Below are 26,033 nucleotides of genomic sequence, written 5' to 3'. Positions count from 1 at the left end.
AAGAAGAAAAAAGTGAAAGAAAGGGAGTAAAAACACACAAACCCCCCCCCAAACCTAACCATTTGTAAAACCAGTTCTCTGATTACAAAAAAGGAACTGAGTTTCAATGACCCCCATGTGCATGCTTCATGATGATCCCCATGGAACTGTTAAAACAACAACAACAATAACAACAATACAAAAAAAAAATACACCATCACAAAAACCAGAGTTGGGAAATTACTGAGCAATCCCTGCAACCCCCTGGAAAACTGCAATTATCCCCCTGCATGAAACAGCCTCTGGGCCCCAGAACTTTCTAGATATGCCCCTGCTCAAGTATGGCAGGGAGATCCATCTTGGTAGAAATAATAATAATTTTTAAAAAGCTAATTTGTAAGTGAAAACCACAAGTCTAGTATCATGTTGTTAGGTTTTAAGGCACCACACAGACAGCTGTAGCAGGAAACAAAGTCAGTTAGTCTTATCCATTGTACTGTTACCTGACGCAGATTCCTGGTTACTTTCACATCATGCCAGGCATTGTCATTAAACTTTCCGTTCACGGGTTCCACCAGTGCTTCAAAGGCCCCTGATCCTAAATTAATGACCAGGGAGACGGCTCCATTTTTCAAGGCAAGATTGACATAATCAGCTGATTTCCCTGTGTGAAGCATCAGTCCATTCCTCTGAAGAGTTTTAAATGACAAGGTTATTTCGTCGCTGCTGCTTTGTATGGGATTTTGGGACAAGTCATAGCAGAAGTACTCTGATCCTTTGAAGGTTGCAATATATTCTTCTTTTCCTGTGAGAAGATAGGAAAAAAAAAGAAGTCTAGATCAGCAGGACTCAAATTAACTCTTCGAGTAATTAATATTTACATCACCAGACACATTATACACATAGTGATAGATAGCCATGCATTTTTAAGGAACCTTCTATATTGAGCCATCAACAACAATGACTAAAAACTGACATTCTTGAAAATTCAATTAAATTTAAAGTATCACTACAAGAGCTCTGACAAGAGAGCTTGGCCATGTGATACCTCCAGGGTGCAAATCAGGTACCATCAAGACATATTGGGTGGTTCTACTCTGCTAGCTTCAGTGGATTCCTCTGTGTTTGTAGCATCCAGCCTGTGGCATTTATGTTCCATTTTAATTTCCAGTGAGTCATTTGTATTCAAAGATCTTTCCAGTAGAGAATCAAATATTTGCACCACTGAACACCCATAACAAATTGGCAGGATGAGGAAATAGGGAAGGGAGGGAGAAGACAAATTTGATACTCAAGGTAAAAATCACATCTTTTAGAGAGTGGGCATTTCTCTTTACTGGGTGGGGGAAAAAAGGCTGCTTAGAGAATACCTATTGGAATCTGTTGGATATTTTTACTCTGTCCCTGGCTTTGGAATAACAGATGGTGGTACTAATTTTTATGAGACTGGTAAGAACTCCAGCATATCATCATGGGAATCATCGTGTAAATGAAGTCTCAACATTTTCTCCACAACTCAGTCTTCTCCAAACCCAAAAGCAAATATGCGGTACTCACAGACTACAAACCAGATAAAACAAAATGTTTACAGTATCTGTCTCTGCCTTCAGGTGGAATGAATTTAACCAAAGGAACTTGCTATTTCAAGCAGACTAGCTCTCTTGTCTTCCTTGGCAATAAGGGAATTTGGCCAAAGGAAATGAGACAAGATGGGCTGGGACAAGTTTCTTGCTGTATATCTGGCATTACACATAGCATATAATGTCCCCTCTGAAGCAATCTAGAACCCATCACAAATCAGAAGCAGCATGAATCTGCAAGCCCTTAATTCTCCCTTTGCCTATGATTAATTATCTACCAGTAGGCCCTTGTAAACCCACATTCAGCATTTTTTGCTGACTTTCTAGTGCCTCTGTCTTGAACTACTTGATTTCATGGAATCTAAGTCCTTCTTTGCTTTGACTTTTGAGACCTGTTTGTTCCTTCACACTTTATCTGATTTCATGGGCTTGACCCATTACCTGCCCTGATCTGTCTTAAATATATCCTACACATGAATTCTCGGATACTCGGTTGCAGTCCTGCTTAATGAAGTCCTGTCCTGTGGTTACTCAAACCTTGGCATATAGCTTTACTTTTAGAAACTTAAACAAAGAGAAAGATACCTTGCTTTTGAGTAACAGGAAATATACTCCAAAGTGATACTTTTGAATGTTTTGTCACCAAATCCGATAGAGCAATACCAAGAAATCTGTACAATCATAGTGCCCAAAACATAGTAGGTGCTTAATACATGTTTATTGATCAATTGATTAATCTCTAAAGTCACTGTGTCATAGGGGAAAAATGCTGAGGTGCATAGTGCATCATGAGGCCTTGCTTCCAGACCTGGCTACACTTCCAGATAACACAGTGAACATGCACAAATCATGAAACCTGGCTGTGAATTATGTTAGTCAGCTTAGGATGGGGCAGAGAGAACTTTTAAGAAAATGAGTTGCCACAGAATTCATCTGATGGAAGGCAGCTTAAGGTGATGAGCCTCTCTGAAATTAGTGAATCACGCATCCTGTCATCAGGGTCATACTTGAAGGTATAATCTCTAGAACAGTTTCATGTCCATGTCATGATCAGAGATATATTATATATAAAGGCTCTCTGTCTCTGTCTCTCCCCCCATACTTCTACAATCTACAAATACTTATATCTATATCTAATTTATGTCACTACTCTGATACATATATGTACTATAATCCTATTCTAATATAATATATTCTTAGTCTAATGTAGTCATACAATATATCTTATCTATAATACATTCTTATGCTAATATACATGTCCCAAAACTCTTAGTGCAAGACTTTAAAGCTCAAACTCCACTCATTTAGGATACTGTATATGATGTATTGCTGCTGTTTTATACATATTACATCTACATGTTTATATATTACACAATATATGAGTGTTAATGATAATAGCTAGAATTCATATGGCGTTTTAGGGTTTTCTAAGCACTTTATGAAAATTTTCTCATTTTATCGTCACAACAACCCTGACAGGTTAATGATATTATTATCCCCATTTTACAGTGGGCTTAACCAAGACAGAAAAAGGTTAAGTGACTTGCCTAGGATCACATAGCTAGTAAATGTCTGAGGCCAGACTTGAACTCAGTTCTTCTTGAATACTGATCCATTAAGCTATCCATCGTACCACCTAGCTGCCTAGGAGTACAGTATATTCTCTACTCTTACATATTATAATATATGAGTAGAGAATATTCCAATTCACATATAATATATTTATGTGAATTATGGGAATGTAGGAGAAAAATATATATGTATACCTATTTATGAATGTAAATATTATACAATCACACACATATATGTATATATGTATATATGTGTATATATATATACATATATACACACATACATACATATACATATATATATATATATATATATATATATACATAAAATTGATCAATGCACAGAAATGACCCTGGGTTCTAGAGATTATGTTTTCCAGTTTGGGCCAATAAACAGGATGTGTGATTCATTTCCCTTCACATATGATAAGGGAGATTGACTCTATATTAACCTTTCTGGAGTCCTGAAGTACTTCAAAGGGATATTGTCTACTGATAACCTTAATCAATGTGAAATGAAACTGGCTTTGTTTAAAATCCTGTTTCTGTGCACAGATGCAGATTTAAGGTTTAATTATTGTTTTATTGCCTAATTTATGTCATCAACAGAAGTCTTATTTCATTAGTTTTTCCTGACATTTTAAAATTGCTTGCAATTCTAAGATTCCTGCAATAAAAAGGACGCTGATCATAGATTTAGAATAAAGAGGGGCTTTGTCCATTATCTAATTTAACTTCCTCATTTGCAGATGAGGAAACTGAGATATAGAGATGAAATATAAGCCCAAAGTCACAGAGTAGGTGAATAACAGAGCAAAGGAAGACAGTAGGAGAACATCAGCATGTTCAAAACTGTAGATTTTTGTACATTGGATGACTCCACAAGTCACATCTATGAGATTGTTAAATTAGAACCATTGGGTCATAATATAAGCAGAGAACACCGATGTATAAATATAATAACACACACACACAACTACAACAGAAAGTCAATTATTTTTAATAAGACAAATAGCACAAGGGAACAAATAATCTTTTTTATGAGGAATTTGTTTTCTTTTTTATTTGGGAATAAAACAAGAGAAAATAAGTTGATATTAATTTAAAAAACACTTAAAAATAGAGTGAGGTGGGGAAGTGCGATGGATGTGGAATGTTGCATATATTTTAGATTAGGTTACTATATTCTTGGTTTTGCTTAATTACTTTGCCACTGGAGAGCTCGGATGGAGTGAGGGCAATACAGAAATGTTTGTTTATAAACACAAAATATATCAGTGGTAATTAGGTGGCCCAGTGGGTAGGGTGCTGAGCCTGGAGTCAGGAAGACCTGAGTTCAAATCCTACCTCAGACACTGACTAGCCAGTCACTTAACCTCCATTTGCCTTGATTTCCTCAACTGTAAAGTGGTAGAGTAATAGCATTCCTCTCTCTCTCTCTCTCTCTCTCTCTCTCTCTCTCTCTCTGTCTCTCTCTCTGTCTCTCTCTCTCTCTCTCCTCTTCCCTCACTCCCTCTCTCAGGGATGTTATGAGGTTCTGATGAGATAATATTTGTAAAATGTTTAGCACAGCACCAGGTACATGGTAGGTACTGTGTAAATACATATTCACATATTCTCCCCTCCTCCAAATACAACTTTAAAAATATACACATAAAAAAAAAAAACAGGAAGTAAAATGTGCAGTGGTGGGCGGTGAGCATGTGAAATAATTCTATAGTGTTTTGAGTCAGGAGTGATTGGCAAAATAACTATATGAAAGGCGCAGCTAGGTGGTTCAGTGGATAGAGCACTGGTCCTGGATTCAGGAGGACCTGAGTTCAGATGTGGCCTCAGACACATAACACTAGCTGTGTGACCCTGGGCAAGTCAATTAACCCTGATTGCCTCACCAAAAAGCTAAAAAAAAAATAAAAAATTGCTATATCAGATGTTGATACAAGACATCTTTATACAGTCCAAGTAATTTTTAATCTAATAAATATTTATTAACAAAGAGTTTGTATTGCAGTGACGATTTTGTGGTTAAGTACTCCATCACAAGGTTTAGAAAGAATATAAAAAAGAGCCTGTACAGGTCATCAGAAAAAGGGAGCTTCTATGATACATACTAAGGGAATGCAGGAATTCTGAGTTCCTCTCTCATCCTCTTTATCTTGGTACCTAGTACAATTAATATACCTCATTTTGCCAGGGGTCTGATCCCATTATATGCCTTTAATTCCTCTATTTTTCCTTGTCATTAGCTAGGACTCAACATATATCTGTTGATTGACTTACTATATCTGGAAAATTGTAATGTTTATTATATGTGGACAATTTTATCATGTTCTTGATTTTAAGATCCTATTCTCACCCTATGGTATAGAGTTCTATTGTGTGATAATTACATTCTGTTTCCCTTTTATTTTATAGGGAGTAAAACCTAGGCAAAAATTAGTAATATTTTAGATGCTTTTTCCAGCCTCAGGTGGAATGATCAATGGAATCTTAAATGACATAGTACTGTCATCATTGCTATTATTATTGTCATCAATTAATTTTAATCAGTACATATTCAATATATGGCACTAGGGTGTCATGCAGAAAATTAATATGAATAAGTCTTAATCTAACTTATATGACATGTTCTATCTCTCTGCCATTGCTCCTATTATTTCCCTTATATTTAGAATATTCTCCTTCCCCAATGCTACCTCTTACAATTACTAGTTTCCTTCAAGCTCAGCTCAAGTATCAACTTCTACGTGTAATCTTTCTTGATTATCCCAGCTGCTAGTACCTACCATTATGAATTACCTTGCTCTAACTTTGTCTATAATTAAATGTAAGTATATTGTTTTCCACAATAAACTCCAAAAGGCACATTTTCTTATCCCCTAGAACTCAGCACAGTGCTTTGAACATGGGAAATTCATAAAGGCTCATTGATTAATTAATTGCTAAATCTCTGCCCATAAAGAATAGTAGAACAGAAATGGCTCGAAGTCATTCTAATATGGAGTCCTTGGTCTGACCTTTGAATTATATTTCTTCCTCTACCTTCTCTAGCATTACCTCCTCTGCCACTGGCAAAGATTACCCTTCACCTTAGCTAGGGATTTCCCTAATTGGTAGTAGTGCCATGTCTACCTCCTGTGGCAGGCAGATAGTACTCCTCCAAATATATGTAACAAAGGGCACATAATTCACCCTTTTCTTAGTCTTCAGACCAGACCTCATGTTGGGATAATGGCTTTGACTTCAGATATGATCTGAGTACAAAATAAATCTTGGAGTTCTGAGGGCTGTTCTTATTTGAAGGGAGACACCAGGCTATAGAAGCAATGTGTTCTGCAGGAATCCAAGTCGTCTCTTGATCCTTTAAGAAAATACATCTAGAAACCAAGTGCCCCAAATTTAGTATCAGCCTTAGATATCCATGTCAGGCAGTCCAAAGCAAGGTGATAACTTCAGTAAGAAACTTTACTATTAGAGATTTTAATCCCCTTATTTCTCAGACGTCTTTATCATGCTCTTGGTTGGCAATGGAAATCTCCTAAATTAGTGGCCCAAGATGAACGAGCAAAGGAGTTCTTTAAATGAATTTTGCAACTGATCACATTTTCCAAAATACCAAGAATGACAAGTTCAAAACCTCCAGTGGCCTAACTTCATAGCTCTATTTTGCATCAATTTGCATTTGTTTAAATCACCACAGGTGTTGGAAAACAGACAGGTACCTGCTGTGCCTGCCTGGGCTGATGGCCAGTAAAGCCCTCATAGATATAGGGATATGAAGGGAGATTTATGGCTAAATACACTATGATCTGACAAATTCACAGTATTGGCCCTTTTGGGTCTGCCTTGGATTGAAGTTCCAGATACAGTATGCAAAGCACAAACCCACAACAGCGGTCAAATGTACTGGACTCTAACATGTTTCAACTTGGGAAAAACACAAGGATACATTCAGCATAATAAAACACTCAGGAAAATGAGGAGCTTACCAAAGATTCACTGCACTATGAAGCTGAATGGGTGAATTCTGTGAATCCCAATGAATGAATATTTAATAGAGGAATAAATGCTAACAGCACAAATTTGTGCAGAGAAGATTTATGGAAATCCTATGTTTATGGCCAATCCTCATTTTGAAAATATCCATGAAGTAAATGAATTCAAACATGGGATTGCCTCTGTACCAATTTGTTTTAAGGCAACACATACTCTATTTAGCTTTGATGACCACTGAGTTGTCCCTATAGTGACAACTACTTAAAATGATGTCAAGTTTTGACTACGGCCAAGTAGAGAGGCCATGCAGTAAACCAGAAAAAGTGCCCTACTGGGAGTGAGAAGAGGTGGGTTCTCATCAGAACTCTCCAGCTAATTTCTATCATCTTGGGCAAGTCATTTCCCTCATTTTGAATTTCAGTTTTCTCATCTATAAAACAAAGGGGTTAGACTAGAGGATCTCTAAGGTTTCTTCAAACTGTAACAGTCTGTGTTGCTAAGAGTGGACACACTAAAAACACTGCAAATTATTCTCAACACAAGAATACATTTTCAAAAATGAGTGGCCTGATGACAATTGGATGGGTTCAGAGTCAAAGATGGTAGGCAGGAGAGGGGGAAAGATCCAGTTCAATATGAATTGATTTAAAACAAAGAAAATCTGAATCAAATCCTGTTCACAGAGCCTTGGCTTACTGACATTTAGAAGAAAAAAAACTTTTTAAGAAGGTTAACAGTTTTTGCATCCTTCATTCTCTCTCTCTCCATCAAGAATCCAAGACAAAAATTTTGCATTAAGATTATTGTTCCTGATGTGGAAAAAAAGGCCAAACAAGTAACAAAAATCAGTCCCAATTTTTCAGTGATGACTTGTGATTGAGAAATATATTTTAATAACTATGCCCTATATCTCATCTCCCTTTCACTTCCCTATACCTACGAAAAGCTGTCTACTCACCACTCCGCTTCCATTTTCTTAGCAGCCACTGACTTTTCAGCCTTTTACAATGTCTTCTGAACTCATCCTATTACTCAGATTGTTTCTCATTGATTTCTCAAAGATTTCTTTTTAAAATAGGTTTTATTATTGCTATTTGCTTTTAATACAGGCTAGTTTTTTTTTCCTGGTATCCCTCTAACTTTACCCTCCCAGAGAGTCATTCCTTATAACAAATAATTAAAAATTAAAAGAAATAAAAAGAGAAGAAAAATTCAGCAAAACTGATAAATATATAACAAGACAATGTTATGTACAACGTCCTGCTGCCATGGACTCTCCATCTCCTCCCTCTCCCACGATCTCTGAAAAAGAACCATGGGGAGGGATCTTCTCATATATCTTCTTTGGAGCCGAGCTTGTGCTTTATATTTACCAAATATTAATTTAAATTGTTTTGAGGTTATTGATCTTTTAACTGTAGAATTAATGTCATTTTCCCACTTACCTTTTCCTACTTGATGTCTTTTATATTTCAAAAATGTTCATAACTTTCTTCTGGATACTCTCTCTCCCTTAGCATCTGTGACATTATTTTCACCTGGGTCATCATTTATATGTCACTCCGTAAGAAAAGATGTTTCCTAGGCCTCTCTTTTGAGCTTATTTCTCCGGTCTCCAAATAATCTCCTATGTTGATCTCATCAGCCACTATGGTCTCAGTTATCATCTCTAGGTAACTCATACCCAAGTCCAAATATGTCCTCTGTTCTAGAATCACCTGCTGGATACCTCCACCTTTCATGCTGTTTGCAACTCAAAACTCAACATGGGCAAAATGAAACTCATTCCCTTTTCTAAATCCATCTTTATTCCAAGTTCCTCCTTTCCTTTCTTCACATCCTTCCTCCTCCTCCTCTTCCTCTTCCTCCTCCTTCTCTTCTTCTTCTTCTTCTTCTTCTTCTTCTTCTTCTTCTTCTTCTTCTTCTTCTTCTTCTTCTCCTCTTTCTCCTCCTTCTTCTTCTTCTGCCTCTTCTCCTCCTCCTCTTTCCTATTATCCTCCCTCAGTTCCTCCTCTTTCTCCTATCTTTTTCCTCCTTCTCCTGCTCTTCCTCCCCTCTGGTTCTTCCTATCTTGTCCAATCTAGAAGTATAATTTTCCTGCCACTTGGTATGCTTGCTAATATATGGTAAGGAAGAAACAAATTCAAATGTCCCTTTGTGATATTTACTTGTTGTTATTGTGACATTGGGCACATCACTTCACCTGCACCTATGTTTTTCTATAAATTAAATGGGGTTCATGATAATTATGAGATTCCAGTCATATAACATATACAATGCCCTATACAGTTGTCAATGATCTTTTGTATTGGATATCTCTAATCATTAAAAAAGTCCTTTCTCATATTATAGTAAAAAAGGTGCCACTCTTTTCCTCTGAGGGTGACACAGTTGTTCCTCTACAACACTGATATAAACATAGGAAAATTGATGGTTTCCATGATGTTATATTTTTTCTTTACCTAAAGGTGTTTCATCACATTTAGTACATAGGTAGAATCTGCCTGAAATGATTATTCATCTTTGTCTCACCACTTCAAATTTAATTCATTTTAGAAGAAAGACTATCCAAGACTACCTTAATAAATACTAGAGATGCCTACTCAGGAAAAGCCAGTCACAATGCTCACTAATAAGCCCTGAACTAAACATTAGTCTCTCATCTAAAATATCATGCTTATTAAGATGGTAACAATTTAACTGCTTCATTTAGTCGATACAAAAACTCTCTGAGAATATACCTAGATGTCTCTTTAACTAACTAGCCATGTGATTTGAAATATGTCTGGTCATTCTTTTGGGGTTTCAGTCTTCTCATCTAGAAAATGATACTGTTGAAATATATAAGCTTTATGGTCCCTTCTGTCTTTAAATGTTTATGATTTTAAATTTAGTCTTGCAGTTTTATTTCAAACCCAAGGTTTCAAGTTCAGTTAATTTAAAATTTGGGGCATATATGCTATACTGGATGAGCTTGGTAGGTAGAAAAATAGAAGATATATATCTAAATTACATAAAATGCACAAATATGAATGATACAGTAACAGTCTTAAGGTGAGATATACAGCTGATAACAAATGAACCTTAAATGAATGATTTTTTTGGTAAAATAATATAAATAAAAATGGTCATTGACATGTTGCAACTGTAAAGAAAGGTTACACAGAGGAGAAGAATCTGGAATTAATCTGATATTCAATAAGTAATTTTATTATTAAACACCTATTATGTATAAGCTGGTGTAGTAGATAGAAAACTAGTCTCTGACTCAAAAAAGACCTGAATTCTCACCCCAGCTCTGTTTTGTTGTTCTTAAGTTATGTCTGACTCTTGGTTAAAATGCTAGAGTGGTTTGCCATTTCCTTTTCCATTTCATTTTCCAGATGAGGAAACTGAGGCAAGCAAGGTTAAGTGATATGTCCAGAGTCACAAAACTAGTGTCACACACCTGTTACATCCTGACATTTCAGTTACCTTCTCAGTGCCCTAGGCAACTTTCTGACTTTTTATTGAAGAGAAGGAACTGACCTATTCTGGTAGAAATGTGCCCTCTCTGAGGTTCTCTATATCAATGAAATCACAAATCTAAACTCTGTACTTATCTCTACGTGCAAGGTATAGAAAGGAGAGAGAAAGGTATCTATGTAGTAGGAACAGTTAGGTAGATGGCATGAGTGGGAGGGTATGAGGAGGAGGGTGAGAGGGACTCAGCAGAAGAGAGATAAACCCAGAGGATAATGGAGTTCTACTGGCTTGTTGTAGAAGTGACACACTGGGGAAATAGCTAGTTAATAGGTTTAATAGGCAATATGGGACCAGGTGACAAAGGGCCCAGAATTCCTAGCTGAGTTGTGGGCTCATCTAATAGGCAATAGGGATAAAATATCAACTCCTCTGGTTCTCTTGTAAAGCTCTTTACAACCTGGCCTCTTCCTGCATTTCCAGTACTTTATCCTCATAAAGCCCTTCCGCACACTCCACAATCCCATCATACAGACCCATTCACACAAAACACTCCATCTCCCACCAGTGTGCCTTTACCCTGGCTGTTCCCCATAGATGATACGTTCTTCCTCTTTACCTCTGCCTCTTAGAATCCCTGGATTCCTTCAAGATTCAGATCAAATATTGCCTTAAGAAAGAAATCATTCTTGATCTGCCCAGCTACTGGCACTCTTAACTCAAAGCTTATCTCTCATATGCCTCCTCCTTACATATGTTATTAAGACCTATTTCTGCATATGATGTCTCCTGAATTAGAATACAAGGGTAAGGGTAAGGGTAAGGACAGTTTTTGCTTTTTCTTTATATCCTCAGCACTTTAGCACAGTGCTTGACACATAGTAGTTGTTTAATAAATGCTTAGCTATTGATTTATCAGGAACTACCATATGTTTTTAATCATACCTCAAGGATCTATGATATTTTTCAAATAGACGGTCCTCACCAATACAGATCATGATGCCTTTCAGATTTATAAAGTGAGTTTTCAAGTTTTCAAGAGTGACTGTGGATAAAAAATTCATTATTCTGTGGCCAAACTGATAATAAGATTCTCTGATCATAGCTAGGCTCTGCAGTAGTTCATGATTAAACTCATACTTAGTCATATGTGATTAATCCATTCAAAACCAAGCTTATACGTCTACATATCAATATCCTGAATTGTCTCCTTTTTATGATTTCAGTGTAACTTCATATGTAAAACCAAAATTTTCTCCTTTCCTCTCACTCTTAAAAAATGGTTTATCTTTTCCTCTCTCCCATCCAGAATGCATAAAATACAGGCTTGGTGCATTAATATTTATTGCAAAAACATTTCTGCTAAAGTTATGCAGTGGTAAGTACCTTCCACATCCATCTATATTAACAAGGAATATTGCGGCATGATTTAATATATAAATTTTGCTATGAAAATATTTCTTTCAAAATGAGAAGCATCACCACCCCAATCTGTCTAACTTTTTTAGTGATTTTGGCTGCCTTATATTAATTCAAACTTATGACTCTATCACAACACTGATTAGCAATTAACATGATTCAGCTGTTCAAGGTAGACTGAACAAAGAATGCAGACTGGCATTTAGGAGATACAAATTCTGGTCCTGGCTATGTCATTTAATTCTTGTCTGACATTGGGCAAAGCATTTCAGTTTCTTTATCTATGAGAAATAAGTGGGTTAGACTAGATAATCTCCAAGGTTCCTTTATGCACTAAAATTCTGCAATGGTAGATCACTTTGGGAACAACTTTTTATTCAGTTTCAACTAAATATCACCCCTGTCCTTCCAATCCCATTTCCCCCACAAGGTTACACTTTTCTCATCTGTTTATCTAAAATAGAAATTTAGGTCCCAGGAACCCATGCTAATAGGCAATGCATAGTGTTGATTTGTGGATCACTGTGCTTTTATTACACAATGAAACATTTTCAAAAATACCCTTTCCCTGAAGCTAAAGGACAAGTTTCTTCCTGGCAAATAAGTACAAAGTATATCTCAAAATACTTCAACCTTGAATGGCATAAACATTATTATTTATATACATATATGTATGTATATATGCATATGCATATATACATTGTATCACCTCTACAAATTAGAGCATTTTTTTGACTTCTTGGAAGGAATAGATTTTAAATGAATGTACTCAAATTGTCCATTCTTTTCTTTTGTTTTTTTTTTCCTAGATGTAATGCTAGAATGAAAACCCCAGTAGAAAGTAAGTTTCTTGAAGGCAAGGTCTCTTTTGTTTTTGCCCTTGTACCTCCAGTGTCTAGAACAGTGCCTATACATCATAGATACATCATAAACGTTTTTGCCCTTGTACCTCCAGTGTCTAGAATAGGGCCTATACATCATAGATACATCATAAATGCTGGCTCAGTTAAGTTGGTACATTAGCCAATGCATTTGATATCAGCACGTCTCTTTTCTTCATTCATTTGACACTAGATGGTGCAATGATTCAACCCATTTTATATCTATATTGATACAGTAGGCTGACCCCAGCTCAAGAAAGGGAGTCCTGGAACTTTGCTTATTGAAGAGACCCTAAAAGATCATTTCATGCATGCTCTTTCTTTCATCTATAGGGTAAAGTGACTTGTCCAAGGTAATGAAGCAGCAGATTAATGGAAGAAGGTGAAGACATCAGATCACAGACTCTTTCCTCATGGGTCCTAATTCTTTGAGCAGCACTCTTTGCTTTACATCTTACAGCTTTTCTAATGTTACTTGAGAAGCTATTGCTTTTTGCCAGTGTTTTTGTGGTTCCTGATTTGTAAGAAGATATTCCTTTTGAAGGAGGTAGGGCAGTTTAGCTGGTAGCCTATGACATAAACAAACACCATTGAAAGAGAGAGAGAGAGAGAGAGAGAGAGAGAAAGAGAGAGAGATGCTCACATTCCCTCTTTCTTTCTCTGTCCCTCAAACTACAGGATGCTGTTTATTATTTTCTCAGTTATGCCCTCATAGTGAGGTAATTATCCCTAGCTACATATACACATAGGCAAGACTTGAGAATTGTGTTGAGCTTTCTTTCCCCACCCACATTAGCTGTTGGAAGCATCTGTGCTTTCTATTATTACAATTCATGACTCTAACTCCAATCCCACTTAAAGACAGTGTGCTTCTCAAAGGACATTTTTAACTGATGATAGCATTAATGTAGGCCGGTATGCTAGGCATAAGCCTGTCGAATAAGGTATTACCAATAAGGCTTTGGGGATAAGAAATAGAGTAAAGTATGTCATCAGTATCATATGTGACCAAAATAGGAGATGGGTCATATAGTGAGAAGCACAGATGTATAACTTTACTGGAACCTACAAAATATTAAAAGGCCCAGAAGAAGGCCTCTGTCATTATAGGTTAATCTTCTATGGGGAATTTATGGTAGGACAATGACAAAAATTATGCAGTGTGAGAAGGCATAGATGTATTACTACCTACAATGTTGGAGGAAGTAACCTATACTGATAAGATCTCAAATTTGTTGAGGTATCATGGCATGATAGTATCATAGATAGAGACCTGGAGAGATCTTCGGGGTCCATTTATTCCAACACACTCATTTTACAGATGTGAAAACTAAGACTCAGAATACATAATCTGGTATTGAAAAGATGTATTTATTTTGGCTGAAGGTTAATATTTGACTAATAGGAAATCTTGCAAAAATAAGTCTGCATTTAGATAAATGATGTTTATTCATTTAATGTAAAAATCATTGATGTTCTCTAAGTGTTATTATTTAGTTATGATAATAGTGTAGCTAGAGCACTGGCCTTGTAATCAGAAAGACTTAGGATTAGGTCATGACTTGGCCAAATATTAGCTCTGCGACCAGAATAAATCACTTAATCTCTCGAGGCCCTGGGCAACTCTAAAAGTAAAATTATAGATTAGGTGCCTGCCTGTATTAATGAAGCCAATTTATAATCTCAGAGTTCTCTGAACAGATGAAATTATAGGACATCATTAAAGAACAAAAATACTCCACATTTTTTTTTTGCCTTCCTGAGAGTGAACATTTGCTGGAGTTTGAACACTAGTTATAACACATATGCACCATTAATAAACACACAACATTATGTTGGGTACAGGGGCAGATAGGTAAGGACACAACTATGGACAATTCAAGCTGTCCCAAAGAGCAATGCACTACATGAGGTGGAAGGTCATTGAAGGGATCTTCACTGTATGTTTTCAAGCAGAAGCCAGACCTCTATTGATTCTCATCCAAGTAACTATCCAGAATATTTCTCTCCACAGTTGTTTAATTTCTTTGTTTTTTTGTTTCTTTCTTCCTTTCTCTTTCTTTCTTCCTTCCTTCCTTCCTTTCTTTAATTCCTCCCTCTATCCTTTCTCCCTTCCTCCTTCCTTCCATTCTTTCTCCTTCCTTCCTTCCTTTTTATTTCTCTGTCTCTCCCTTCTCCCCTTTTTTCTTTCTATCTTTCTATCTTTCTTTCTGTCTGTCTTTCTTTTTCTTTTTCTGTCTCTTTCTCTCTCCCTCCCTCCCTTCCTCCCTTTCTTTCTCCCTTCCTTCCTTCTTTCTTTTCCTTTTTTTTTTCTTTTCAGAATAAGTTTCACTATCTTCCCCAGGCTAGATGTGCTGAAACTAGGAAAGAACCTAATATCACTACTGATCAGCATGTAAGCTTTGACTTTTCCCATTTCCTACCAGGGCTGGCTCATGGCAACCTGGTGGGGTCAGGTGGCTGATTTGATGGGAAGGGGCACAGCCAGAAGAGAGATTTGGGATGTCTAGATTGATTTTTTTCCTCAAGATATATCCCAACAGGAACCAATGGGAAAAGGTGAGAAAGGGTGGAGAAGTGAAAGATATTTCCCTCCTTTGTTTCCTGTGTGAACTATACCTTCCTTTCTTGTAAGGAACAATCCATTTTCCCCGATAATCTGAAAAGTGAGAATGCATTCTTTCAGATCTTTTGATTTTTCCTCCTGGGTGGAGACAGAAATATTCTTTGTGTATACATAGGTATTGTATACTTTTGGAAGAAGCACAAACAGAACACATTCTCCTTAAGACATGGCAGAATGCTCCATGTCCTTCACACTTGTTAGAAGCAAGGTCCATAGCCCTTTGTCTTCTGTCCTTTGCATTTTTTCCTTTGTGATTAGATACTGTGTCAAACTGCCTATTTTTGAAATATACCTAGAAATGAGAATATACTGAGCTTCATCTACCTAATTTCACCTAGCTGCTTATCTCTATACATTTCCTTATCTGTTGACTATATAAACAAATGTATATGTACTGCTTTACTTCATCAAAAGATGATGCCTCTGATAGCATAAGAATATACTGGAACTTGTGAATTTTAGAGAATCAATAATTATTCTCTTCTAAGCTTCAAGAACTTTTCCTTTTACAAAATGGAAAATGAATCCAAATCAAGAAAAAGTAGAGAAATGTGACAAGTTAAGCATATTGGGGGTATCTGTAGAAAATATCTCATAAAGAGAAATAAATGTCATAAAAGGAGAGAGACCAGTTAGCACAGACTCTTCAGTGAACATTTTTATTCTTGTTCTGTATCAAACTGATGCAAATATAAAATAAAAAGCATGAAGAATTACAGGTCTTAAAGCAAAAAAAAAAGAGGCCACTTCCTATTGCTTGCCAATGAGGATATTAGCCACTATCAGTTCTAGTAATGAATATATCCTCCCTACGGCACAGATTACCCTTCTGGGGAATTCCATCATAACATATTCCAAAGAGTTAAATAGAATGTGAATAAAGAATGTTATAAACAGCCTACTGAATTAATATATATATATATATGTTGAATTTATGTGAAAAGTGGTATAAGCTGTTCTTGAAAGAACTATGCACATACCTTTCTTTTTTTTGAAGTCCTTTTAAGTGCAAATGAAACTTACCCAATGAAATTCACAGAAGCAGCAGTGCCCTCAAAATATAATATCTGGTTATACTAGGAAAAAAAATTCAGATCATTCTGTTTCTTGTTTTTGTAGTCATATATGGCAGAAAGCATATTAATCTCAAAATGTATTGGAGCAGAGTGATTGATAAGCACATTTCAACAAAATTTAAGATTTGAAATCGCTTACAAAATAAATTCTTCCAAATGCATGACTGCAATTTAATAGGTCAGAAGAAAGTAATGCTTTTTTATACAGTTAATTACATCTATCTATTTAGAGTTAATGCAATTAATGTTCTATATAGATGTAATTACCTGTTTAGAAGAAACTAACATATTAAAACTGATAATTAAGTTTTGACATAATTTGCAGTTTAATTTTGTCTTAATAATAATATAAAGCATTTATATGGCATTTTCAGTTTTTGAAACACTTTACATATATTATTTCACTTTATCCACCTAACTTGAATATATTATTTTCTTACTTATTCCAAGTATATCTGTGATGAATGATGTTTACATATAAAAATGACAGGAAACATTTTTACTGTACTTTACAGTTTGCAAGGAGAGTTATCTATATTATCTCATCTGATCCTTTCAAAAATTCTGTGAGGTAGAAGCAATTATTATTTCCATTTTACAAATGATGAAACCAAGGTAGAGAGAAGTTAAGTGTCTTGCTCTTGGTCATATAGAAAGTAAGTGTCTCAGGCAGGTTTTGAACCCAAGTTTAGAAAACTTGAAGAAGACTTCAAGTCCATGGCTCATTCTAATGTCACACTGCCTCTCTTGCCTATCTTAACCTAAACTCCTTCTGTAGAAGAGCAAATCAAACAAAATCAATATTTATTGAGCTCTTACTACTTACATGTCACTGTTAGGGACTGTGGCAGGGTGTGATACAAACAAATAAAATAGATGAATTCTCATTAACAGTAGAATAGCTGGCACAAGGTAGTATGCTTAATTGTCAAATGAATGATGCATTCAGTCCTTGAAGAGTTCAAAGGAGGAAACTCTCCCTTCATACTGGGGCAGTCAGAGTTGGCTTCATAGAGAAAATGCAATCTGACTTGGACTTGAGACTGTTTAAACTCTACTTGGGCCAATGCCAATCACCAGGGAGAGAATTCCATGCAACTATAACCACATGATCCAAAGTGTCAGTATGGGAAAAACAGGGCATTGAGGATGGGTGCCTGGGAAAGGATGAGGTCTGGAGATTCACTTCTAAAGTGAGTAACTGCATTTTCCTGGACCAGAGGCTTAGGTTGTAGGGGTAAATCATGGGGAATTTTGAAATGTCAGGACTGAGATTTTTGGATATTTTGTTTGTAGATGATGAGGAGCTATGGGAATTTTTGAACAGAGGAGTAGCCTAATCAAAGGCTGTGTGCAGAGAATTCTTGCAATAAATATTTGTTGGTGAATTTATTTTTGTTCTAAAGTATCAGGTTAAAACACTATTTTGTTTCCCATTTCCTTAGTGATTTGAATCATGTGGTCTTCTCTCATTAATTAACTCAGATGCACTTATTCTCCCTAATCAAAGGGACCTTTGTTCAAATATGCATAACTACATTGACTAGATATGCAGAATGCAACAATTGCCAACATATTATCACTTAATCAGGATTTTAAATGTCTCTGAAAACTATCTTTTTAAGAAAAAAAAGATTCACATGCAACTGGGAAATATGAAATACAGGAAATGGGGTATAGACATCTATCCTGCCCTACAGGAAAATAGAAGGGGAAGGGGATAAGGGAAGGGGGGGAGAGACAGAAGGGAGGGCAGATTAGGGTAAGGGGTGTACAGAATGCATGTCATCTTGGGGTTGGGGGAGGGATGAGATGGGGAGAAAATTTGGAGCTCAAAATCTTATAGAAGTGAATGTTGAAAACTAAAAATAAATAAATTCAAAAGAAAAGAAAAGAAAAAAAAGAAAGAAAGGCTCATCTTGAAAATTTGATGCCTGATACTGCTATCCTTGATGCAATGGGGGAAACATACTGAACTAAAACCAAAAGATTCTATTATAAAGCAAATATTTTGTATAGTATGGATGTATTTTTTTTTAATATTTATAAGGTAACATCATAGAAAGGAATACACATTGGTTCTGAAAAAGCCTAAACATTGGCCTTCTTGTTTTGGTTTTCTGCCTTACCAACTCTGCCAAGAAAATGAATCAGTAATGAAAATAGCTATGCTTATATTTGTGTCTTTCAGCTCAGAGTATGGATTGTTTTTTCTCAATACCAGAGTTAAATATATTTGCACTCAGCAGTGAGAAATTTACAAAATCCATATATTCTTTATGAAACCTTTAAGATATCATCTGGAATGATATTGCAGGACCATAAGGGAATCCCAGAGTTGAGGATCCTTAGATTGTCATCTAGGAAGTAGTGCTACTAATCATACTAGACAGATGGCTTGCAACCTGAGTCTGATGGATGTCTGGAAAAGGAGATGCTAATCTGTTAGATTTAATGTCAGGAAATTCTCTTGTCTTCCTTGGAATCTGTACCTTTGGGTTCATTTACTTTGGAGATGGAAATTAGTTGGTCATCAGCAACCACTGAATACTCATTAGCTACAAATGGATTTTTTTTTGCCTAAAATTCAATGTCCTCTGAAATTGCCCTATCTTTCCATTTTTATTTCAAATTGCATTCCTCCATGTGCTATATACTCTAGTCAAATTGGACTGCTATCTGTCTAACTAATACACTACACTGTGCTCTCCCACCTCCATGTCTTTGCTCACACATTGCCTAATGAGTTCCTTCTTATTTTTAAAATATTGAGTCAAATACCATTTCTTCCTTCAAATATTCCCTGACACCTACCCAATGACTTCTGGCTTTGACTGCACATACTACTTTGCTTTGTAAGTCTCTAATGTACCTCTTCAATACTTTATGTAATACTATTTATCATAATCTCTACGTGCCTCATCTCCCCTGTCCACTAGAATACAAAGTCCATGAAGGCAGTGACCATATCTTAGCTGATTTTGTGTCACCCTCAGCACAGAAGCCTACTGGTATGCACATAGTAGGTACTTAATATTTTTGAGTATCGCTAAACAAATAAAAGCCCTTATGAAACAGTTACACTAAGTTAAAGTTACACTAAGATTTTTGGTATACCCTTTATATTAGCTCAGGAAAGGTCTTTTTCAAAAAAATACTACTTAGAAGCATGACATCATATTGTGATGAACTCTGGAGAAGCATTGCACTATCATGGGTTGTAAATGGACTTAAAATAATGAAGACCCAGTATATGGCAGCCAGGTAGCACAGTGGATACACTGACCTGGATTCAGGAAGGCCCGAGTTTGAATGTGAACTCAGAAACTTTGCAGCTATGAGACCATAGGCAAATCACTTAACCTCTGCCTACCTTAGTTTCATTCTCTGTAAAACAGGGTTGATAATACTACCTACCTCCCAGGTTGTTGTTAGGCTCAAATGCAGTAACATGTAAAATATTTTATAAACCTTAAAATTCTTTTAATACTAGTTACCCTCCTCGTCCTTTTTCTTCAACTAGTTCTATGACCCTGGACAAGTCATATAGCCTCTTAGTGCCTCAGAGATTGCCTCCAAGCACTCTCCATACCTTTTTTTTTACTTTCTTTGTATTCTATGCTGTTATTACAATGTGTGACACATAGAAAAGGCTTAATAAATGATTGCTGACTGATCCATACACTGAAATCACAAAGTCTGTCCCCTCCACCAAAAAAGGAAGAAAGAAGGAAAGGAAGGAAGGGAGGAAGGAAGGAAGGAAGGAAGGAAGGGAGGAAGGAAGGAAGGAAAAGAAAGAAAGAGAAGTAATATCTACAGATTAGTTAAATTATCTCCCACCCCTCTTCTAAAAATCACAGTCTCACAAATCAAAGGATGTTGAAAATAACACAGTGGTAAATGTAGACAGTTAGCAGAAACATTTTCCCCCCAAAATCTTTGAGATACTAGATACTGAGATACTTGAAAAAAGAAAAAAAAAAGGAAGCATCTGTGAGAGAATTTTAAATGGAAGTAAGAAATAGATAAAAGGCAGCAAAGACCATAGTGCAATTCCTCTCCAAAAATTTGACAGCATGATTTACATTTGAACAAGAACAGGAGTTCTAAATATCAATCAAATCAGTCATTTTAGACTATCAACAAATTGTCCTTCATGACTATTATCCTTTTATATTTTACTGAACCTGGAACTGCTAATCAGGTTTGGCTGAAGATTTAAATAAAATTACTGTCTCCTGGGAGCAAGAATGGTTTGTCTTTACAATGTTATTAGCCTTAGTCATCCAAAGGCAATACCATTTGGGGAAATGTTCTGGAGGTCATTGAATCATCTCAGCACAAAAGCTCTTTGAATGATCTATGTCTGCAATGTGGTAGGAAACATTCCCGTGGGCATTGTAAAACCTAGCATGTGTGCCTGTACTTAAAAAAAAAAGTCAAGGATGTGGGGTGGGAAATCAAGTACATCTTTGAAGAAAGAGAAAACATAAATCTACATTATTCTTCATAAAACTTGATAGTAAGGGTTGATCATTGGGTAGGAGAAGGACTTAAGAAACGTGATACTACCTACATCCAAAATATCATGGGTAACTATCATGAAATGTGTTCCAATCAACTTTTAAATTCATGATATGAAAATAATATAAGAAGTAAGCAATATAAATTCTGTTCAGCAAGAGTGAGAATTAGTTACTTGAGCATATTGATACACAGAATCTCAGAGAAAGTTGGAAGCAACCTCAAAGGTCATATAGTCCAACCCATGGGATTTGGAGTCTCATTTTCTTTCTACTCCACCAAAGTCCTTGGCAATGATCCTTTCCCTACAGCACGCAGGAGGAAATGTAGCAACAGGATTGCTCAGTCTCACTGGGGGAGTCAATTAAACAATCAACAAGCATTCGTTAAATGCCAGTAGGTGGTGAGGATATAATGACAAAAGCAAAAATAGTACCTGTCCTCAAGGAGCTCACAGGTTAGCTAAGGAAGACAACACACACATATAAAGGCTTATATAAAATGGATTCAAGTTGATTTTAGGGAAAAGGAACTAAAAGTTGGTAGGGGAAAATCAGGAAAGGCCTCATGTAGAAGGTGGCACTTGGCTTGAGTGTTGAAGTAATCAAGAGATTCTAGAGATGAATGTGAGAAAGCATTGGGGGTGGGGCAGCCAGTTCAAAGATATGGTGGTGACAGATGGAAAGTAGTATATGATAAATAGCAAGAAGTGAAGTGTTGCTCTTGTAGAGGACAGACAAGCAGTGTAATCCAAGTAAAAAGGAGGGAAAGAATGTGAAGTCCTGAAGAAAGAAGAAATGAAGTAGTATTTTGGAGATTTATTTATGGGGCAGTTGGAGAGAGGGAGGAATAAAAAAAAAATTGGTTTCTGTCTCTACCAGTACCTGAAACCTAGACATCTTATTTTGTGCTTTCCAGTTGATGCCTAAAAAAAAAAAAAAATAATAGTGGAGAAAACCACATGAAAAAAAATCTTCATTCATAACTCATGCTCCCTTCAATTCCTTCTACTCTGCTAAAGTGTGTCAATTTTTTTTACCCACTAAATGTTGGTGCTTTTGGTTAAATTCCCAGGTGTTCAGCATCAAATAGAACTCTGACAATATCTGAATGTATTGACCTCATTTGGTTCAATATTAGACATGAGGGATTACACACACACACACACATACACACACACACGGAATACATTGGTGAATAAGAAAATAATAACCAGTTGTAGATTTTTCTGGTAAAACATATCAGTAATATTAAGACTTACAACTGATATTTTCTCAATATTGGAACCAGAAATTCTGTGATTTGATTCTGCCTTATGGTGGTTTCTTTTGGGTTCATTGGAAAAGTCTCAGAACATTTCAGCAAAGAAATGGACATCTTTACTCTACTAGTCTTGAATACAGGTGTTGACGTCACAATTAAAAATTGGCAGGAACTACAAATAGAGCATGTTTCAATGTGTTTTAAAATCTGTGACATAACAATTACCCAATGCATTCTCAAATCTTGCAGTCTTAGCTAGGGAGACCAGCCTTAACCAAATCTTAGTCAATGATTTATCTTTTAAAATTATTTTGCACAATTAGGAAAAAGGAAGATCAATGGAGTTTAACAGAATGAATCCTAAACTTGCCTTCATCAATCAATCAAAAACAGTTATTAAGCACCTATCATATGAATTGAAACAACTGGAGAAGTGCCAGAAGGAAACAAGAAAAAAAAGAGTGGGTGGGGTTTAATTAACGGGTAAAAAGAAGCCATACAAATCAGAGATGGTGTTTCCTCACTGAAACAGCAGGTTAGAACTTTGGGGCTTTTCCCACTTCCCATAGCATTCTGTCCTCTGCCAGATGTAGCCTCAATAAGCAGGCAGACAGAGGAAACACACTGACACGTGCCAATCTGTTTATCAGCAGGAGTGATTTGGCCAATGATGGGTTGGGTGATGGTGACAGACATCTTCTCTACACAAAATCTTCATTAACTCAGAAACTCAATCCAAATTTTACAAGCAAGCTGTGCTAATGAGAGATCACACTTAACGGGATCAAGTCCCTCATGCACATACAATATTGCTTCTACATTTCATATCAGGACTAAGAGAGAACAAAATGAGACTGAAACACTTTAGTCTATTTTTCTGTTGAGGAGGTGAAAACTGATTTATCTACTTGTATACCATCCCACTATGCCCCAACATGTAATCATACTTTTCCTATGAACTGCTTCATCACCATTCCATGAACATGGATGGCACACACTGTGTTTCTCTATGTTTTCTCTGACATAACTCTCTTCTGTTTCCTGATCCAAACACTATTGATTCTCATCTCACCTTTTTTATGAATCCTTACCTGACTATTTTGAACTAATTTTTATCACTGTCCTTTGAAATTCTCCAATATTCAAAGTATGTACCACTCATATAATGGAACAATTACATATAGTTCTTAAATTGTTTGACATGGAGAAAGAGAGAAAAAGAAATTGGTAACACCATGGAAATATTTAGAGTATTTTAATAGAAGTGTTGTATTTTCTAAATGAGAAAGCCTGTCTTCCAAGTGTGGACATGAAAATCATATTTTGGATCATAGAATAAATTAATTTAGGTATTCTGGATATACAGGCACACACATATGTACATATACATACCTGTGTGTATGTGTAGATATGTATATACATATGTGTATGTATATCTTTAATACATATGTGGATGTATATATACATGCATATGTATATATATACTATATATATGGTATATGTATAATGACACATGAAGGCTGATGAATTTAACTAGGTAATATCTATAATCCTCACTTATTTCTCTCTTTGCCCTGGTCTACATCTTAGCCAGGACTTAACCCAAGTCTACTGATTACATTTCACTACCCTAGTGTTAATAGCTGGATCATCATCTCACATCATATTTGGTGGTATTAATTTAACACTGTAATAGCAACTATATTGTTATATCAAATTTCATGTTCTTAAGTTTCCTCATACCAAGAAACTAGTGAGCTCATCAGATTCTTCAGCTTAGATTCTACATGTGTGTATAGCTTTTTATGTAAAAACCTAAAATCATACCTAAATTTAAATGTGCCCTAATATGGTAGAGGAATTATAGGAACTTTCTGAATCAATCAGTATATCAGACACTATGCTGAAAAATGGTAATATAAAGAAAAAGTAAAAACAATTTCTTTCCTCAAGGAACTTAACCTAATTGGGAGACAAAATTCACATATACAAGTCTACCCAGGAGTGGGGAACCTGAGGCCTCAACGCTACATATGGCCTTCTAGGTCCTTGGGTGCAGCCTTTCGACTGAGTCCAAGTTTTACAGAACAAATCCTTTTATTAAGGGAATTTGTTCTTTGAGGTTTGGATTCAGTCAAAGGGCTGCACTTGAGGACCTAGAGGCCACATGTGGCCTCAAGGCCATAGGTTCCACACCCCTGGATGCAAAACACACACAAAGCAAATTCAAGGTAACCTTAGAAGGAATGACCTAGAGAGCTTGGAGGAGCTATAAAAATTCTTATGCAGAAGGCAAGGTTTGAGTTTAGTCATATAGGAAATGAGGGAGTCCAAGAGAGGGTAATGAAGAGAGAGCTTTCTAGATATGAGAGACATGCAGTGACAGGATCACAGAGATAAGAGATGGAGTATACTATGTAAGGAACTGTAAGAAGTTCAGTTTGCTTGTTCCATAGAGTGACTAGAGGAGAATTATGTGTAAGAAGGCTGGAGAGGTAGGATAAGACTAAGTTATAAACAGTTTTAAATACCAGAGGAATTTACATTTGATACTGGAAATAATATGGAACCATTGGAATTAGGGTAGGAGTCAATATGGTCAGATTTATACATTAGGAAACTCACTTTGGCTAAGGAAAGGAGGAGGTTTTGATATGGGAAGAGACTTGAAGCAGGGGGACCAAGTAGGAAACTGTTGAATTAGTCTAGCTAAGAGATGATGTGCTCTTGAAATAGGGTGGTATTTTTGTGAATGGAACAAAAAGGCACATACAGAAGTGATGTAAAGAAAGAAACAATAAGATGAGACAACTGATTGTTCTGTATGAAAATGAAGAGTTAAGAGACTTATGGGTCACATGACCAACAAGACATAGATAGAAATACAGAAAAGCAGAAATGTGTTCTGCTGCCTGTGGTGGCAGTGTGTTATACTGCATCGCTGCTCAGCCAGAGAGCTATAGAGCAGAAGAAACCGGGACAGGGAGCCAGCTCATGTGTGGGACTTTCCCAGTTCTGAAAGAAAGGGGGTTAGTAACATTTGCTACAACTTTTGGTTCCCCAGAAGTCACTTAAGGAAGGGACTGCAGCTGGAGAAAAGGGAACTCCCAAACATGGGAGAAAGCTTAGACAGCTTTGAGGTATAGTTCTTAGAAGATTGCTATCAAAGAGAAGGAGTAAGAAAGTAATTAATAAGAGAATATAAGGGTACCGTGCCTATCAATTACCAATGGCATCAGGAAGAAGAAAATTTAGAAAAAAAGCACAAACAAATAATTTGGAGAATAGAAAAGTTTGAAGTCACAGTGGCAAGTCCCTCCAAAACAAAACAAAACAAAACAAGACAGAAAATAACTGATTGGGAATACAAATACACACAACTGAGGGGAACTCTGGGGGAAAAGCAAAAAGTAATAACAATAAAAAACACATGATTTTTATTCAAGCAAAGATACTGATCTGGAAGACAGTATGTCTAGAGACAACTTAAAGATGGTAATACTACCAGAAGAATGAAAAGGAATTTGGGTGTCTAAAAGGATTTGAGCGCCTTCAGTAGTAATAGGGAAGTTGATAGGAAATTTTTTAGGGAGAGAAGATAATGAGTTTTTTGGGACTTGCCAGTGAAATGAGATGTCCATTAGACATTTGGTAAC

General features: G+C 36.2%; 1 protein-coding gene across 21 annotated transcripts in view; it reads right to left on the bottom strand.

The window, feature by feature from the left end:
* Positions 1-26,033, bottom strand: part of NRXN1 (neurexin 1) — a 1,385,770-nt gene that overhangs the window by 889,517 nt on the left and 470,220 nt on the right. For all 21 annotated transcript variants that reach the window (XM_027865387.1, XM_027865388.1, XM_027865392.1 and 18 more), the window contains one exon: positions 483-784. In XM_027865387.1, coding sequence (XP_027721188.1) covers positions 483-784 — 302 coding nt within the window. The remainder of the gene's footprint in view (positions 1-482; positions 785-26,033) is intronic.

The sequence above is a fragment of the Vombatus ursinus genome, unplaced genomic scaffold, assembly GCF_900497805.2.
Source record: "Vombatus ursinus unplaced genomic scaffold, bare-nosed wombat genome assembly UNPS02014778.1, whole genome shotgun sequence".
In the NCBI taxonomy this organism is placed as follows: domain Eukaryota; kingdom Metazoa; phylum Chordata; class Mammalia; order Diprotodontia; family Vombatidae; genus Vombatus; species Vombatus ursinus.
The sequence above is the reverse complement of the archived record's forward strand: the minus strand, read 5'-3'. Positions and strand labels throughout refer to the sequence as shown.